Source organism: Eretmochelys imbricata, chromosome 4, assembly GCF_965152235.1.
Source record: "Eretmochelys imbricata isolate rEreImb1 chromosome 4, rEreImb1.hap1, whole genome shotgun sequence".
NCBI classification, from domain to species: Eukaryota; Metazoa; Chordata; order Testudines; family Cheloniidae; genus Eretmochelys; species Eretmochelys imbricata.
This window is the reverse complement of record NC_135575.1, coordinates 112,077,034-112,097,004: the sequence shown is the minus strand read 5'-3', so window position 1 is coordinate 112,097,004 and position 19,971 is coordinate 112,077,034. Positions and strand designations below refer to the sequence as shown.

At 39.4% G+C, this 19,971-nt stretch overlaps 1 protein-coding gene across 1 annotated transcript in view; it reads right to left on the bottom strand.

Moving 5' to 3' along the window:
• KCNIP4 (potassium voltage-gated channel interacting protein 4) overlaps positions 1-16,806 on the bottom strand; it is a 449,700-nt gene extending 432,894 nt beyond the window's left edge. Inside the window, exon 1 of the mRNA XM_077814618.1 lies at positions 16,707-16,806. Within this exon, the coding sequence (XP_077670744.1) occupies positions 16,707-16,806 (100 nt within the window). The remainder of the gene's footprint in view (positions 1-16,706) is intronic.
• Positions 16,807-19,971: the final 3,165 nt, after the last annotated feature.

Genomic DNA, 19,971 nt, shown 5'->3' with positions numbered 1-19,971 from the left:
CACACAACTTGTTTTAGCACTACAGAGCTGTGGTAGAATGAGCTGGATTCTGTTTCTTCTCAATCAGCACTGTTAAGTAAGCTTCACTTGCAGAGCTATAATTCACCCTCAGTTACACATGTGGCACCCCACTGATGACAGTTATTTACACCTTTGTAATCCAATTTACCTCAGAATTACCCAGGTTTAAAAGAGCCCACAATCTGAAGACAATGAGTTGTTGCTTCTCTCTGCCGGTGATATTTAATGAGACAAGAGAACCCAGCTTCACCTTCACATCCTAGCTGGACTTTACAAATGTGGCACTTAATTTTCCATCTCCAGCATGACCCCATAAATGGAGAAAATTGGATATGGAAATCATTGACAAGCACAGAAGCCCACAATGTCATTTTTACAGTCATTTGTCAGACTGAATCATACCTTTGGCAAAACTCCTATTGACTTCTATGGTGCACAATCAGGCACCTGGGCTGTAAAATGACATCCAGTACTTCAGGTTAACTAAAAACTATGGATGATGCTGTTGTAGTTGCTCCTTTTGAAATAAATTCTGTATTAGACTATAAACACCTCTCCCCCACCTCAGGTCACAAAATGGAGGAAACCAGGCCTTTGACTGGTTGTTCTTCTGCTGCTTCTTCCTCAGGGAAGAAAGGTAAGCAGCAGGATATGGACCCTGGACTTCAGGAAAGCAGACTTCGACTCCCTCAAGGAACGGATGGGTAGGATCCCCTGGGGGACTAACATGAAGGGGAAAGGAGTCCAGGAGAGCTGGCTGTATTTCAAGGAATCCCTGTTGAGGTTACAGGGACAAACCATCCCGACGTATCGAAAGAATAGTAAATATGGCAGGCGACCAGCTTGGCTTAACGGTGAAATCCTAGCGGATCTTAAACATAAAAAAGAAGCTTACAAGAAGTGGAAGGTTGGACATATGACCAGGGAAGAGTATAAAAATATTGCTCGGCATGTAGGAATAAAATCAGGAGGGCCAAATCGCACCTGGAGCTGCAGCTAGCAAGAGATGTCAAGAGTAACAAGAAGGGTTTCTTCAGGTATATTGGCAACAAGAAGAAAGCCAAGGAAAGTGTGGGCCCCTTACTGAATGAGGGAGGCAACCTAGTGACAGAGGATGTGGAAAAAGCTAATGTACTCAATGCTTTTTTTGCCTCTGTCTTCACTAACAAGGTCAGCTCCCAGACTGCTGCGCTGGGCATCACCGCATGGGGAGTAGATGGCCAGCCCTCTGTGGAGAAAGAAGTGGTTAGGGACTATTTAGAAAAGCTGGACGTGCACAAGTCCATGGGGCCAGACGCGTTGCATCCGAGAGTGCTAAAGGAGTTGTCGGCTGTGATTGCAGAGCCATTGGCCATTATCTTTGAAAACTTGTGGCGAACGGGGGAAGTCCCAGATGACTGGAAAAAGGCTAATGTAGTGCCAATCTTTAAAAAAGGGAAGGAGGATCCTGGGAACTACAGGCCAGTCAGCCTCACCTCAGTCCCCGGAAAAATCATGGAGCAGGTCCTCAAAGAATCAATCCTGAAGCACTTACATGAGAGGAAAGTGATCAGGAACAGTCAGCATGGATTCACGAAGGGAAGGTCATGCCTGACTAATCTAATCACCTTCTATAATGAGATTACTGTTCTGTGGATGAAAGGAAAGCAGTGGATGTATTGTTTCTTGACTTTAGCAAAGCTTTTGACACGGTCTCCCACAGTATTCTTGTCAGCAAGTTAAAGAAGTATGGGCTGGCTGAATGCACTATAAGGTGGGTAGAAAGTTGGCTAGATTGTCGGGCTCAACGGGTAGTGATCAATGGCTCCATGTCTAGTTGGCAGCCGGTGTCAAGTGGAGTGCCCCAGGGGTCGGTCCTGGGGCCGGTTGTGTTCAATATCTTCATAAATGATCTGGAGGATGGTGTGGATTGCACTCTCAGCAAATTTGCGGATGATACTAAACTAGGAGGAGTGGTAGATACGCTGGAGGGCAGGGATAGGATACAGAGGGACCTAGACAAATTGGAGCATTGGGCCAAAAGAAATCTGATAAGGTTCAATAAGGATAAGTGCAGGGTCCTGCACTTAGGACGGAAGAACCCAATGCACAGCTACAGACTAGGGACCGAATGGCTAGGCAGCAGTTCTGCGGAAAAGGACTTAGGGGTGACAGTGGACAAGAAGCTGAATATGAGTCAGCAGTGTGCCCTTGTTGCCAAGAAGGCCAATGGCATTTTGGGATGTATAAGTAGGGGCATAGTGAGCAGATCGAGGGACGTGATCGTCCCCCTCTATTCAACATTGATAAGGCCTCATCTGGAGTACTGTGTCCAATTTTGGACCCCACACTACAAGAAGGATGTGGATAAATTGGAGAGAGTCCAGCGAAGGGCAACAAAATTGATTAGGGGTCTGGAACACATGATTTATGAGGAGAGGCTGAGGGAACTGGGATTGTTTAGTCTGCAGAAGAGAAGAATGAGGGGGGATTTGATAGCTGCTTTCAACTACCTGAGAGGTGGTTCCGGAGAGGATGGTTCTAGACTATTCTCAGTGGTAGAGGACAGGACAAGGAGTAATGGTCTCAAGTTGCAGTGGGGGAGGTTTAGGTTGGATCTTAGGAAAAACTCTCTCACTAGGAGGGTGGTGAAACACTGGAATGCGTTACCTAGGGAGGTGGTAGAATCTCCTTCCTTAGAAGTTTTTAAGGTCAGGCTTGACAAAGCCCGGGCTGGGATGATTTAATTGGGGATTGGTCCTGCTTTGAGCAGGGGGTTGGACTAGATGACCTCCTGAGGTCCCTTCCAACCCTGATATTCTATGATTCTATGACACACCTATTATCCTTCAGGTCTTTCTTAGATCTGCAGCGACAAACATTTTGGAGAGCACACCACACATTTTTCAAATATAATTTAAGTTTCAGACTTGAGGAAGGAATCAACACAAGCAGCAGACTCTGCTTTTATAAACATTTAGAAATATGCCCTATGCCAGAGTAAGACTTTCACAGCTGTGTCAAATATATTTTTGATGAAAAAAATACTGGAGGACAATCATATGAAGGATAGACAGACTGGTCAGATTTAATCTACTAGAAAACCCAAAGAATTAAGGAGAAAGAGGTTCTCTCCAAGCCTCAAAAAGCAGACTGGAAGTTAGGAGGCAATGCAACCTTGTGGATACAGCACTGGACAGACTCAAGAGACCTAGGTTCTATTCCTAGCTCTGCTAGGTGACCCTGGGCAAGTCACTGTACTTCTCTGTGCCTCCTTAGGCTGGATCTTGAAGCTAGATAAATTCAGACTGGAAACAGGGCATAATTTTTGTTTTTTAAAAAATAAATAAATAAGAGTGAGAATAATCAATCATTGAAGCAATTTACAAAGGCTCATAGTGGACTTTCCATCACTGGCATTTAAGTCAACATGTGAGGTTTTTCTAAATGATACACTGTAATGGATGTAATGTTTTATTTGCAATTCTTAACTATTTACTTAAAAGATTAAAATACAAAGGATTAAAGATACAAATAAACATTTGACAGGTTTTAGAGTAGCAGCCGTGTTAGTCTGTATCCACAAAAAGAAAAGGAGGACTTGTGGCACCTTAGAGACTAACAAATTTATTTGAGCATCAGCTTTCGTAAGCTACAGCTCACTTCATCGGATGCATTCCGATGAAGTGCACTGTAGCTCATGAAAGCCGATACTCAAATAAATTTGTTAGTCTCTAAGGTTCCACAAGTACTCCTGTTCTTTTTGCAGTTTATTTCTGCTTATCCAAGAAGAGTCAGAAGTGGCTTGATTAAAGTGTACCAATTCCATCACTGGGAGAAAATACTGGGTTCTAAAAAAGCTCTCATCTAGCAGAGAAAGTCATAACTTGAATTTCTGACTTCAGCTTCCAGACAAGTGAGAAATTAGGCAGAGGTTTTTAACAATGACTATAACTGGCGCAAGCTACCAGGTAAATGGTGAATTCCCCATTTCTTAAAGTCTCCAAAAATCAAGAGACTCAATGCATTTCTTGAAGATATGAGTTAGTCAAACAAGTTACTAGGCTCAATACAGGGGTAACTGGTGAGAGTTAATGATCTGTGATATACAAGATCTAACTAGATGACCTAGTGTTCCTTCTGTTCTTAAAGTCTTTGAATAAATCAATGAAAGCTACTTAGGCTAACTGAAACGCAGGACTGGATGGGAGCTCGAGAGGCTATCAACTCCAGCCTCCTGCACTAAAGAAGGACCAAGTAAACCTAGACCATCCCTGATTGGGCTTATCCAACCTGTTCTTAAAAAGCCTCCAACAATGGGGCTTCCCATAACCTCCTGGGAAGCGCATTTGAGTGCTTAACTCCCCTTATAGTTAGGAAGGTTTTCCTAATATTTAATGTAAATCTCCCTTGCTATAGATAAATCCCATTACTTCTTGTCCTGCCTTCAGTGGACAGAGAAAAAGTTATGTTCTTTTAAAAACAGCCCTTAACATATTTGAAGACTTAGCAGATACTCCTTCAGTGTTTTTTCTTAAGAAAAAACATTCCCAGTTTTTCCCTGCTTGCATCACATTTTCTATACCTTTTATCATTTATTGTTCTCCTCTGGACACTCTCCAATTTATCCACATCTTTCCTACAGCATGGCACCAAAACTCCAGCTATGGCCTCACCATTGCTGAGTAAAGTGGGACAGTTAACTCCTGTGTCTTACATACAATACTCCTGTTAATACTCCCCAAAATATTATCCTCTCTCACAACTGCATCACATCACTGGCTCATACTGGATTTTGATTCACTATGATACCCAGATCCTTTTCAGCAGTATTACTGCCTAGCCAATTATTCAGCCAAGGTTTACTGGATAGGAGAAGTGCTGCAGATGTGATATAGCATTTTGTAGTTTTTCATTTGGGTTTTTTCTTTCTAAGTGAAGTACTTTGCACTTGTCTTTATTGAATTTCATCTTGCTAATATCAGTCTAACTCTCCAATTTGTCAAGGTCATTTTGAATTCTAATCTTGTCCTCCAATGCGGTTACAACCCCTCCTCTTGGTGTCATCTTCAAGTTTTAAGAATATTCTCCAGGTCATTAACAGAGTTATTAATGAAAATATTGGCTAGTACCACACCCAGGTCTTACCCCTGCAGGACCCCACTAGATATGCCCTCCTATTTTGATAGCTAACCACTGATAACTACGGTTTCTGATCTTTGAGCCAACTGTGGACCGGTACACTGACTTCATCTAGACTACCTTTCCCTGATTTTCGTATATGAATGTCATGTGGGATTGTGTCAAAAACCTTACTGAAAAAAACAAGATACTTTATGCCTACTCCTCCCCTCCCCAATCCACTATGTCATAACAACATTATGTTGGTTTGGCATGATTTGTTCTTGACAAATCCATGCTGGCTATTCCTTATAACCCTATCAACCCCTACTTACAGATTGTTGAATAATTTGTTCCAGTATCTTTCCAGGTATCTGAAACTGATGGGTCTATAATTCCCTGGGTCCTTTTTCCCCCCCTTCCCCTTTAAAGAGAGGTACTATGTTTGCCCGTCTCTTGTCCCCTGGGATACAATCCTGTGTGGAGGTAATCACTAACAGTTCTGAGATTGCTTCAGCTAGTTCCTTAAAAGTACCCTAGAACGAATTTCATTAGGCCTTGCCAACTCGAATGCATCTAATTTATCTAAGTATTTTTAACCTGTTCTTTCCCTATTTTGACTTACAATTAACAAGGGGGAATGAATTTATGCCACCATTAACCTTTTTATGGAAGACTGAAGCAAAATAGGTATTAAGTACCTCAGGCTTCTCAATGTCATTGTAGACTCAAAGAATATTAGGGTTGGAAGAGACCTCAGGAGATCATCTAGTCCAATCCCCTGCTCAAACAAAAAAAAATTTCCCTGGGGGGAGGGATAGCTCAGTGGTTTGAGCATTAGCCTGCTAAACCCAGGGTTGTGAGTTCAATCCTTGAGGGGGCCATTTAGGGATCTGGGGCAAAAATTGGGGATTGGTCCTGCTTTGAGCAAGGGGTTGGGCTAGATGACCTCCTGAGGTCCCTTCCAACCCTGATATTCTATGAAAGCAGGACCAACACCAACTAAATCGTCCCAGCCAGGGCTTTGTTAAGCAGAGTCTTAAACACCTCTAAGGATGGAGATTCCAACTACCTCCCTAGGTAACCCATTCCAGTGCCTCCTTCCTAGTGAAATAGTTTTTCCTAATATCCAACATAGACCTCCCCCACTGCAACTTAAGATCACTGCTTCTTGTTCTGTCATCTGCCACCACTGAGAACAGCCTAGCTCCATCCTCTTTAGAGCCCCCCTTCAGGTAGTTGAAGGCTGCTATCAAATCCCCCCTCACCCTTATCTTCTGCAGACTAAATAAACCTAGTTCCCTCAGCCTCTCCTCATAAATCATGTGCCCCAGCCCCCCTAATAATTTTTGTTGCCCTATGCTGGACTGTCTCCAGTTTGTCCACATCCCTTCTGTGGTGGGGGGACCAAAACTGGACGCAATACTCCAGGTGGCCTCACCCAGTGCCAAATAATCACTTCCCTCAATCTGTTAGCAATGCTCCTACTAATACAATGCAATCAGTGGAGAAGGAGAGACAATAACTAAGCAGAGGGCCTGCACTTTCCTTCATCTTTCTCTTGTTCCAACAGTACTTAAAGAACCTCTTCTTCTTGACTTCTCTCTCTTCCTAGATGTAACTCATTTTGTGCCTTAGCCATCTGTACATGCTTGTGCATTTTTTTTTTTGCACACTGCTTCAGTTTCCTCACCTGTAAAATGGGAATAATGGATATTTACATTCCTTTGTTAAGCACTATGAGATCTATAGATGAAAAGCACAGTAAGAACCAGTAGTAGTAATAATAGATACTCAATACTAGTTAGAAATATGACGGGATTACACTACTCAGATTAAAATTAATCTGTTAACTCAAGGTGAGTTACAGGACAATTTCTCTTTCACCACAACTATACTCTTATCATATGAAAAAGTTACTGAGCTATTTTACCCACTATACTGTAAACTGAAGAATGACTTATTAAAAACTGGATTTAAAAAAATCCTCAACAACCCATTACTCTTATTCCCTCTAACAAAAATAATGAGGAGTCTTTGTGGCACCTTAGAGACTAACAAAATTTATTAGTCTCTAAGGTGCCACAAGGACTCCTCATTATTTTTCTGATACAGACTAACATGGCCACCACTCTGAAATCTAACTAACAAGACATTTATATTGTGTCCATTTAGACAGCTACTACTGGAATTAAAGATAAATATGCCTTCCCAAAAAATGGTACAAATCCAACCCATCTTAGCCTGTGTCAACCACATGCATTGACAAAATAAGCATCCAGTGGCTGTAGTCCAAGACTAAGAAAAAATAGTCAGTTAAATACGCCTTACAAATGATCATGAAGATTTTCGTCAGAATGGAATTCAACTTTGCATATAGGAAGCAGAAGTGTGTGTTCACATGACATCCTCTGCCTACAGTGCCCTTTGGCAGCAACACATCTGGGACTAGAATTAATAGTTTTGTCTTTTGGATTACAAAATGTAAGTGCTATATTAAGTAACACAAGAGTACAGCTCTACCCCAATATAACACGAATGTGGATATAATGCGGTAAAGCAGCATTCTGGGGGGCGGGCCTGCGAGCTCCGGCGGATCAGTGTGTCAGCATGTCTGGCTCCAACACGCTGCTCTGAGCGGCGTGTTAAGGGTGCCAGGCCGAGGGTCAAGGGGTTGGATAAGGGGCAGAGGGTCTCAGGGGGTGGTCAGGGGACGGGGGGGGGTTGGACGGTTCAGAGGCGTCAGTCAGGAGGCGGGGAAGTGACTAACAACAACAGAAATGCTCGAGGCCAAAGCAAGTTCGATATAACCTGGTTTCACCTATAACATGGTAAGATTTTTCAGCTCCCGAGGACAGTGTTATATTGGGGTAGAGGTGTATAAGCAGCAGCCGCCTCTTTGCTGAGACAGTAAGAATTCTGCAGGAAGTTCTGCACCCTTCCCCTTAAAGATATTCTCATTCATCTCTTTTAGAGCAAGTGAGACTGACACTGAGCAATATAAAATGATGGGGTCTAAATCAGCTGTTACCACTCAAGAAAAAATCTTGGAGGTATTGTGGATAGTTCTCTGAAAACATCCACTCAATGCGTAGCAGCAGTCAAAAAAGCAAACAATGTCGGAAATCATTAGAAAAGGGATAGATAGTAAGACAGAAAATATATTGCCTCTATATAAATCCATGGTACCCCCACATCTTAAATACCGCATGCAGATCTTGTTGCCCCATTTCAAAAAAAGATATGTTGGAATCAGAAAAGAGCAAAAAAAATGATGAGGGATAAGGAACAGCTTCCATATGAGGAGAGATTAATAAGACTGGGACTTTTCAGCTTGGAAAAGATGACTAAGGGGGGATATGATAGAGGTCCATAAAATCATGCCTGGGGAGAATGTAAATAAGGAAGTATTATTTACGCCCTCTCATAACACAAGAACTAGGGATCACAAAATGAAATTAATAGGCAATAGATTTAAAACAAATAAAAGGAAGTATTTCTTCACACAACGCATTGTCAACCTGTGGAACTCTTTGCCAAAGAATGTTGTGAAGCCAGGACTATAACAGGGTTCAAAAGAGAACTAGATCAGTTCATGAGGATAGGTCTATTGATGGCTATTAGCCAGAATGGGCAGGAATGCAAAACCATGCTCTGAAGTGTCCCTAGCCCAGGGATCTCAAAACTCAAATCGCTACGAGGGCCACATGAGGACTAGTACATTGGCCCGAGGGCCACATCACTGACACCTTTTCATATAAAGATACAAAAGCCCCATTCCCCCGCCCACCTCCACTCCACCTCTTCCATACGTCCCCATCCTGCCTCTTCCCACCCCTTCTCTTCCCCTATTCCAACCCCTTCTCCAAATCCCCATCCCTGCCCCGCCTCTTCCCCTAAGCGCGCGGCTCCCTGCTCCTCCCCCTCCGTCCTGGAAAGTGCTAAGCTGAGAAGTGCCTGAAGGTAGGCAGAGGACCGGAGACACAGCACGCTGGGGGGACTGTGGGTGAGGGGAGCTTGGCGGCCACAGGAAATAACTCCATGAGCCGCGTGTTTGAAACCTCTGCCTTAGCCTCTGTTTGCCAGAAGCTGGGAATGGGTGACAGGGGATGAATCACTTGATGCTTACGTGTTCCGTTCATTCCCTCTGAGGCACCTAGCATTGGCCACGGTTGGAAGACAGGATACCGAGCTAGATGGACCATTAGTGTGACCCAGTATGGCTGTTCTTATGTGCTTAATAGAATCCTAGTACGCTTTTCAGAAGATAACCCACCCCTTCAAAGATTGCGGATTGAAACTCAGGTGTTTTATGTTCACAGACTTCCTTTGCTTAAGGGGTGGATAGCCACATTCTTCACTAACTGAAGCTTTCCACTGTATACCAAAGCAGAGCACCTTTCAATAGTTCAGCTGTAATGTGGTCTATTTTGGGACATCCTGAAGAACACATGGAATTGTTGCAATGGCCATATCAGAGGAAAGGTTGCAATCTCCAGACCTAGTGGATATGTTAGAAGGAACTTTGAATATTATCAGCATACCATATTATCAGTGGGACAGGATAAAACCATCTCACAGGAGATCACTCAAGGAATGCATTATTTCAATCAAAACTGGAGAGAGAGAGGATCAGGAGTCAGAACTGACCAGAAGCTGGGGAGTGGCAGGTGGGAGATATACAGAAGAGTCTTAGCTTGTAACACCATCCTCTCAACATAATCAATAAAGCGCTATTTCTTTCATTTGTATCTGTTTGCTACATCATTTACTGTTAATGAAACAAGGAGGATAGCAATTGTCATTCATAACTGAATTCTCCCTGAAAAGAGCCACTACCTTTCTTTGGAAGGCACTAAACAGTAATTATGACTCTCGCCAATGGGTTTAATTTTCATCTCATTAATTATAAACTGTACAAGGTTGTGCTCTGTTCCATACCTTGTAAGTCAACCTTGCAAAATTCCACTTAAGGCCAATACATTTTTGAAGGATGAGTAAAACAATAATATTAAAATCCTCACAATAGTGAGAGATAAACTGATTTAGTATGCATAACACCTGCTTTTTTGGTAAAGATGTCTGAATACAGTTTTCAAGTTACGAGTGCCCCCCAAAACAGGGCTATTTGGAAGCCTTTGAATAGATCTGGTATTATGGACACCTACTCAATCTCTGGACTATAGGCTACTTTAAGTGTGCTATTAAAAATGATGGCACACACTGGATACAAAGCAATCCAGATAGCTTGGTAATCTGGGTGCAAGCAAACAATATGCACTTCAGTGCAGTCAAATGTGAAGTCACACACCTAGGAAAAAGAATGTACAATGTACTTACAAGAGGTGACTCAGACTTTGGGGTCATGGTGGATAATCAGCTGGATATAAGCTCCCACTGTGACTGAAAGGGCCAGTAGTATCCTTAGATGGATGAACAGTGGATAAGGAGAAATAGCCTCCATACTCTATTACCTCTGTTGAGCATCAGTGCCACTGGAATACTGTGTACAGTTCTAGTTTCCATAATTCAGGAAGGAGGTTGATAAAAACTGGAGAGGGTTCAAAGGAAAATTTGGAGCTATGAAAGCAATTAAAGGATTAGAAAACACGTCAGAGTGAAAGACAGCTAGTTAGTTACCTTAAAGAGAAGATTAAAGGGTGACTTGACAGTTTATAAGTACCTACATGGGAGGAAAAAACTGATCAGCTGTTTAATCTAGCAGACAAAGGTATAACAAAAGATCCAATGACTGGAATTGGAGCTAGATACATTCAGACGGGAAATAAGGCACACATTTTCAACAGTGACGATAATTAACCACTGGAATAGTTTACCAAGGTTTATGGTGGATTGTCCATCAATTAGAAGATGGGATGGGTTTTAAAAGATATCCTGTAGTTCAAACCCAAAATTAATTCAAGGAATCTCAATGCCTGTGTTATTCACGAGGTCTGACTAGTGGATCACAATGGTTCCTTGTGGCCCAAGAATTTATGAATAGTTAGTGTCAAGCAATTGGTATTACTCAATCAGTGGTGCTAGAACAGTTTGTACAGTGGGGGTGCTGAGAGCCATTGAACCAAACTGAAAACCCTGTATATGATAGAAACCACTTCAAGGCAAGGGGTGCAGCAGCACCCACAGCACCCCTCGTTCCAGCACCTATGGGCACTATTATGTTAATTCAAAATACTTTTAGAAACTATAATTCTAGTAGTGAAAGAAAAAAAAATAGATTCTCCCAGTATCCACATGCATATGTGAAAGTTGTTATTGACAGTCTACATATCAGCTTGTGATGAAGTCTGTTTTAATGCCTTCTCATTACTTTTTGAAGATTAATTTTAAATATTTGGCTTTGTGAAAGGCATCAGGCTAACAGCACAGGAGCTAAATGTTCTTTATGTACCGTCAATTACATGACAATCGCTGTGTAAGTATCCTGATGTTTTTCTATCAGTGTGCATCATTTCTAATAGGCCAGCCCAGTCAATTATGGGTGACAGAGTGGTGCAGTCTCCATACATATTAAACCCTTGCAGTATTTGCCGAAGCCATCAACTGCAATATTTACCCATGTTTGAGATCTATGGATGTAGCGCACTAAAGAAATGCAGAGTATCATCTTCAAAAGTAGCAATTAGTCCCAGGAGCGAAGTTCTTCACTGGGCATTGAATTGAGGCCACTAACACATTTCACAAAGGCAATTGAACAGCTGTCAGAAAGTAATGACTCTCAGCCATTATGTTAGTCATAACAATGAACTACAAGTTAAAGGATTATTATTAATTTCCTGGGTTACCTAGCCCCTCTTCTTACACTTTGCCCATTTCTAGTTTTCAGACATTGTACTCAAAACTTTATACCTCCATTGTGATAAATATCTGAAATGTACAGATGACCTATTCTTATTGTGTATGGAACAAAGACAGTACAATTTTCCTTGACTGAATATATTAGATTTCCATCTACTTGCACTGCAGCTATTGAGTATTGTTAAGGGGTTTGCTTTAACAGCTATTGTTCAATTTCTCTTGAAAAATCTGAAGATATAATGTAGGAACTATTTCTAAGCGAGTAACCAAAAATGCCAATTTTAAAATGTCCAAGATTCCCGCCCCCCCCCCTCCTTCCCTAATGACACATTCAGCTAGGTCTATTCACATTCTAATTTAGGACCGTATTTTAAAACATCCATGCATGCAACACCATCTGACATCAAGGAGAAGTTTACAGTATAATTCCTAAGAAATGCAAAATGGTGCACAACTCTGTGTGTTTGTTACAGGCTAGTGCTCATCAATAATAATTGTTTGATGTGACAATCCCCCACCACCACCACACACAGGACATCACAATGAAGCATGATTACGCTGAAGTTCCCAGCAGACTGCAGTTTGGGTCACAAAAACAGGTTTAATAGCTGCTGTTTTCAGAGCAGAACAAAAAAAGCAGCCACAAGTAACTCAAGAGACTGTCATTACAAGTCACACATAGTGCTTGTTAAAAAGAAAGCACTAGGACATCACTCAGCAACACCCTATATATCCATGGTCATGCATGATTTTCCAGCTGAAAGCAATTCATCAAAATACCCAGCATTAAGACTGGGTTAGAAACTTTGGCATATTACAGCAATCCACTGATCCAGTGGATTTATCTACATTATAATGATTTCAGCTGTAAAGTTCTGTGCAACCTACTGCTGCCACTCTCAGGGCTCATGAGGAAGTTTTTGAAACTGTTACTGCTATCATGAAATTAACATTTTAGAGCCAGGGCAATTATAAGAAACAAACCATGTTTCAGTGTAACATTAACTACCCTTTATGCCAGCTTTTATGTCTTGGTGAATTTTATTAGTGTCAACTTATTGCTTTGAGCGGTATCTATTGCTATGTGTGTGTGTGTGTTCTCACTCCACATCAACCCTCAGTGTATATTCTATTATTTATCTGACTGAACAGGGTCATTTCACAACCTTTTATTATACATTTAGTTTTAGAAAGGAGATTCAAATTCTGACAACATACTGTTAAGAGAAAACTACTTTAAATTTTTGTAACTGAGAAGGGGTTGATCTCTTTATAAGGCACATCAACTTTATTCTTACGTATTCATTTTAAAAAGCTAGATTAGATCACCTGAACTTTAATAATTTACCCACAGTAATGAAAATGCAGAGAAAATATTTAAAACTTTCTGTACCAGGTTAATTTGACTAACTTGTACACAGATTACCACCTTTCATAAGAAAACTACAAACATTATGAAATATAAACTGATATTCTGACGACTGTTATACCTTAAGATTTTAGAATATTTTGATTTACTTGTTCTTCTCTAACAAGCCTGTCTCCCCTCTCCCCCAGAGGATCAAGAACATCTCAAACTTCAATTTGTACCATAGTAAAACATTAAAATGTTTCCAATATTGGTGTATCAATACAGTAGATACTCACCTTTGAAAAACCACCAATAAGGTACACTTAAGCAGGACAGTAGGCACCTGTTCAATTCACAAGCAACTGAAGAGTCATTACAAGTATCAAGTTCTGTGATCTGTATAATTATACTGTTGTTTTTCCCTTTAATATCAGTCATACATTTTTAAAAACACCTTTCCTTTTACTTTGGAAATACTCCTACTATAATCACAGCAGAATCTTTCAGCAACTGAGGATGATTGGAAAGGCCCATTCAAAATATCCAATTACTTGAGTGCAGCAGGTTGGAAAATAAAAAAAAATATTCTGATTCTGCCATTACAATACTTCATTTTTGCATACAAAAAGAACCTTAGTATTGAACTACATTTAATGCATAATGGCATGTATTCAAACATTGCATAGTAAATAAATACCACAATATTGAGAAAGATACTGAATAATGCATATATTTATATAGTTAAAGCTAAATCAGAATCCCGATTGAATAAATGGAATTTTGCAGTTGATTTAAATTGGGTAAGTATTTGATCCTTCTAGATTAAGTAGCTGATTGAATCACAAAATCACAAGATCCAAGCTTCCTCAAATTTGAGGGAGTTCAGATCCAAGGGTTGGTTTTGTTCCGTTCCATCTGGAGGAGCGAACTCTGAAGTTCAAATATGGTTCTGAACTTCAGAGTTAAAGGAGTGTTTGATTTGGTGTCCTAGTTTGGATCCATAATTATTGAATTTAAAAGTAACTTCCAGACAGATCTACAAAAAAAATATCTAAGGACACAGAACAACTCTTGGTGTTGTGAAAAGAAAGCCTACAAATGTCAATCAAGGTGAGCTATTGGTTTTCTATATAACATGCAAGGAGATCTAAGTAGGAAAGTTGAATCTTGGAGCACAGAAAAGGGAAAGAGATGTCACCTAATGAAAGCTGAATCGATGCAATACCACAAAGAATAATATTTTAAGGACACCACCAACATTTTTAGAAAACCATATAAGCATCATGAATGGGCTTGTAACGGTGTATGATTTAATTTTTTTAAAATGTTCTAAGAACTTTTCAGCACTTACACATGTAATGTATGTATCACAAAGGAGCATATGTGTGAGAGCACAGTTAAATAGATTTTATCAAAACCATCTCAGACAATTGTTTAAATCCCCCTAGTAATACTGCAAAAAAACAAAAACGAACCACCACACTAATTTCTCTCTTGCTTCATTCAAAACCTTCATTTTCCAGGTCTGAGAAATATGCAGAGAGTAAAGCTGCAGCTCATGAATAAACCCAAGACATCCATTCATCCTTTCTGTGTAAGCCCTGTTTTTGTGTATTTCATCATTTATAAATCTAATGAGCAATTTCAATAAAATATGCATTTATTCCATACATATTGTTGCCGATAGCACTTTGAATACCACGAAGCAATAAGTTTTATATTTTTTCCCTTATGATTTCAGCTGACATTCTAGAAAGCTTTGTTATAAGGGGTAAAAACCAAACAGATTGTGTGCATATGCAAATGGCCAGTTCTCCTTGAACTCCAGAATTTTTGTAACAAAGTAGTCAGCTGTTCTACAAACCTATCTATTTTTCTTACAGGAATTTTATAGACACTGGGAAGCAAGTCTACCCCCACAGTCTGTCTCCCAATTACCACCATTATATATAAAATAAATAATAATTAAAAAAACACACCAATAGTGGATTTTACCATAGAAACTCACTAGGGTACAACAGTTATACCTAAACAGACCATATAGAAATATACCAACTAAACAGACTGTAGATGAATATAATGGTAAAAGTTAAGTAGAAGTTGAGATAAATTTGTTAATTACAAAACTGAAATAAGACAAAAAACAGGTTCTAATAATATATTCAAAAGTATAAGGTCTCAGTTATGTATACCAATAATAATGCACTCTCATGGACTCTACAAACCATCCAAAACAAGCTTTAAACAAGAATACATCTGATAACATATCTGTGGGAAACACCATAGTTTTCAGGAGCTGTAATTAAGTCTACACATTTCTAAACATATATAGCATGAGAGAAAAAAAAACACAGTTTTCAGGGAACACTCTTAAAAAGATCATTTGAAGAAAAGAATGAGTTTCTCTAAAGGGTTACACACACAGGATTACTTTAAGCCTGGTCATAATGGCAAATATATTTTGCTGAGATTTGTTTTACTTGTTAGCCTATAAAACCATAATCTGCTCATAGACAGAGTTCCCAAATGTGTATAAGCACATGTATATTGTCTAAAATGCAGGCTTACAGGAATATTTAAGAAATAGATTATCTCAGCCAAAGACCTTGTAAAATTTTGGAAAACAATATCTGAATATTTGTGTACTACATTGCAGCCAGCTTCCTGGGTAGAGTAAAAACTTAAATGGAAAGAGTAACTATGCTTTAAGAACAAGATCACAATAATCAAATGGTTTACTAAGATGCACTCAGAAAAGCCATACTTAAGAAATGCAAGCACCTGATTTCCTTTGTTTACTGTTTTATATACAAACTTTATTGCTAATAAGGATAAGATACAATTGTCTACGATAAACAGCATCAAGCAATACAAACTTGCAAATACACTTGGCTACCTTAAGTGAACGTTAGAGTTGTTCATTTGAATCCAAGGATTGCAGTTATTTCCTCCAGACACATTGTTTTACTTTGATAATGAAGGATATTGTAATCAGATTGGCAAATGTTATAAAATATGTATAGCTGGTTACAACAGTCCCAGCCCAGATGATGTTCTTATAGATATAGATTATAAAAATATTTGCATGTTAACTATTTTGAAATCTGATTTGTGATCTAATACTACTACAACTATAGATTATAAACATGAATAAGGAGTTAAAATCTGAATGTCTTTGCTAAAGATCTAGTTTTATATTTGTACAGTACTTGAAAGTATTTTAATGCAATTTTTGCTGTAAAAAGACAAACCATCACTACAACTTGTAATGTTTAAGCCACAAAGCTCCTGTTGTGCATGTCGATCTCTGGGTGACTCAGGTAGTATCTTACATCTAGTTTACAGGTGCCCCTTGCATTGTTACAAGAGATCATAACAAAAATATTTTAGAAGTCACTGAAATAAACTCCCTTACCTTCTACACCTGCTTCAATCAGCCCAAATTGTTCCAACACTTTGACAAAAAGCACAATCACGATCAAAACTGCTATCATTTCAAGCCCTTCCAAGTTCATGGTGAGAGGTCATGATCCGACCACAGCCACTGAGAAAAGTGCTCTCTGCCTGGCTTTGTAAAGCCATTAAACTACATTAAGAAGGCTACTGCAAGGGAAGGGGGGAAGAGAGAGAGAGAGAGTGAATACATCCTGTCTACACTAACAGAGGCCAGGAGTGGCAGACAGATAAACTCAGGCCTGTCAGGTTTATCTGTTTGCTCGTTATCACTCTTACACAGAAAGACAGGCATGCATGAAGTAAAGTGCCGATCACCCAAGGACCCAGGAGGTCACAGAGTAAATGTCCCCTGTAAAAATGATATGCCTAGAGTGACAGCTAGACATCTGGGAATATGCTGCTTCTTGTGCCAGTGCTGCTGGTACTGTAGCATTGTTGTGGATATTCAGTTGCCTAGGTAACAGAAGCTAACTAATATGTGGACTCACATTGGACACTACGGGACAAAAAGGCCTCATATCAAAATAAGAATGGGAACATGAAAATAAATCCTTCTGATTATTATTAAATCTGAATGGCTTGAAATGTGTGTTTCTAGAAAACTAGTATTATATAGTCTCCTGCAAATTAATCAAATTGTAAACAGATATTGTAGCTTAAGACGACTTTTCAATTAGTTTCTCTTGTCAAAAAGAGAGCCTGAGGATTATGAATTCACTGCTCTACCTATCACGTATATTTATATTTTATTCCTGGAGTGTAGAGAGAGAGAATCATTTTTGTACTTTAAAAAACCAAGTACAAACCTGTTCCATTTTGTCTGTTTATCTTTTTCAGCTTTAGGTCCAACTTTGTGAGATTAAAGAAATTAAAAAGAAAAAGGATAAAGGGAGCATGAAGGGGGGAAGAGAAGACTTCACTAGCAAAGCTTTTAGTAAAAAAAAATGTTTTATTTATTTTTTTATTTTATTTATTTATTTATTTGAGATTTAGCTATACAAAGTATTTTCTACGTGGTCAGCAGCAACATAATACCAGTGTGTTAACCATAGGACAGAATTACAGTGCTTCCACAGCAAAAGATATGGTGGTCCATTTTTATTACATCTTACCATACTGGCATTGTCGCATACAGTATAACTTAAGCATGCGTCAGAAAAACTTGGGGCTGTATTACAGCACCATGGGCAACAGTGCCTGGGCTGGAGCTGCAATAAATCTAAGCCTGCTGGGTGAAATCCCAGCTCCTGTTGAAGTCAATGGCAAAACTCCCATTGACTTCAGTGAGACCAGAATTTCATCCCTAGTTTAGACAGGATCAAGGATTTTTTAACATTTTGTTGTGAAAATGCTTAAGACAGGTAAACCGCTGTTAGCAACAGTATAAGAACTAGTGTATCACCAATGCAACTGCATTAATGGTGGCAAATTATATGATATGAGTACTAATTTTCTCTAATTTACACAAAGCCTGATGGTTTGATGAGCACATATCACTCTATGTTACTGCCTGACAAGTATTATCTGCTGGAGAAGATCTCCTCTCCACCCTCAGAATGGTAAAGAGAAAAAAAAAATTATGTGGAGAATCCCAAGGTACAGAGAGCTCCCTCTCAAAGGGAATTCACATGAGAGTCTCACTGGTTGTCTTAAAAAATGCTGCAAGGCTTAATGATTTTGCAAACCTTATCTTTGACTTTTCAAGCCACCTTTCCCCAAGTTATTTGTATATCCTTTCCCCACCCACCCTTTTTCTCAGGGCAGGTGCTTTTCTAAAGATGTTCCACTTATGCTAAAGTTTTCTTCTTCCAGGGCGCCCTACTAATGGACAAAGAGGTCACAGACCCAACACTTGCTGAATGTGGGCTTGTAATTTGCCAATCCACCAGTTTCAATAACACAACCCTTGTGGCTGTGTGTGCCGTGCATTAAAAAAAGATAGGTACAAAGTTATTTTGGATGCATATGAGATAGACAAGGTGGGTGAGATAATATGATATTCCCATATATGAATTAGTCTATCCATTCCCATGAATTATGTAATTAAAATGTGGCTGCTGAAATGTTAAAAATTTTGTGAAAAATAAGAACATTATTTTTAATGAACTATCTTATTATGGGTACCACCTGAAAGCCCCAACCAAAATTGAGTCCATGTTGTGCTATCCATTGTACACAGGTATTAAGAGTCTTTGGCCTGAAGAGTTTTGTTGGTCTTGTCTAAAATTGATTGTAAAAATGGAAGAGATAAAGGAAGAATTATCCCCCATTTTACAGATGGGGATCTGAGGGACAAAGACATTAAGTGACTTGCCCAAGGTCACTCAAAGTCTGCAGGAGAGCTGGAAACTGAACCCAGATCTTCCAAGCTCAACTCCAGCAAATTAATGGCAACACCATCCTTGCTTATTTGTCCTTCACTCTTATGATGAATCAAAGTATCACCAATAACAAAATATATTCTAGTAATTTTTTTTTAAATTAAAACCTCAGGTCCTCACTTTAGTGTCTTATAAAAATTGATATTTCTGATGTTAAAAAACCAAGGAGGCAGATTTCTTTCCTCCTATAAAAGATATCCTTTACACAGCAGAAGGAGTGGTAGAGGGGCAAACATACAACAGGCTAGGCTGTTCACTTTTGAGACTCTTGCTAATTCAGCTACATCTGTTACTTAAACTTATCCATTTGCATAAAAAGTATAGCACACACAACACAGGATGCAGTTTTTTAAAATATAAAAATTTGAAATCCAGTAATAGTTCTAGCTTTAAAAAAACCTAAACCAAAACCATTACACTACCAAATGTTTATTTGCAAAAAGAAAAAGAGGACTTGTGGCACCTTAGAGACTAACAAATTTATTTGAGCATAAGCTTTCGTGAGCTACAGAATGCATCTGATGAAGTGAGCTGTAGCTCACGAAAGCTTATGCTCAAATTTGTTAATCTCTAAGGTGTCACAAGTCCTCCTTTTCTTTTTGCAGATACAGACTAACGCGGCTGTTACTCTGAAACCTGTCAAATGTTTATTTGTATCTTTAATCCTTTGTATTTTATTCTTAAGTAAATAGTTAAGAATTGCAAATAAAACATTAAATCCTCTGATGCAGTCAATCATTATGAGATTTAAGACTTTACTATGGGCCAAACCTTACTGTTTTTACTCACAGCCACCTGCTGCCAGCATACATGTTAGGAGCTGCATCATCCAGAGATTTCCCC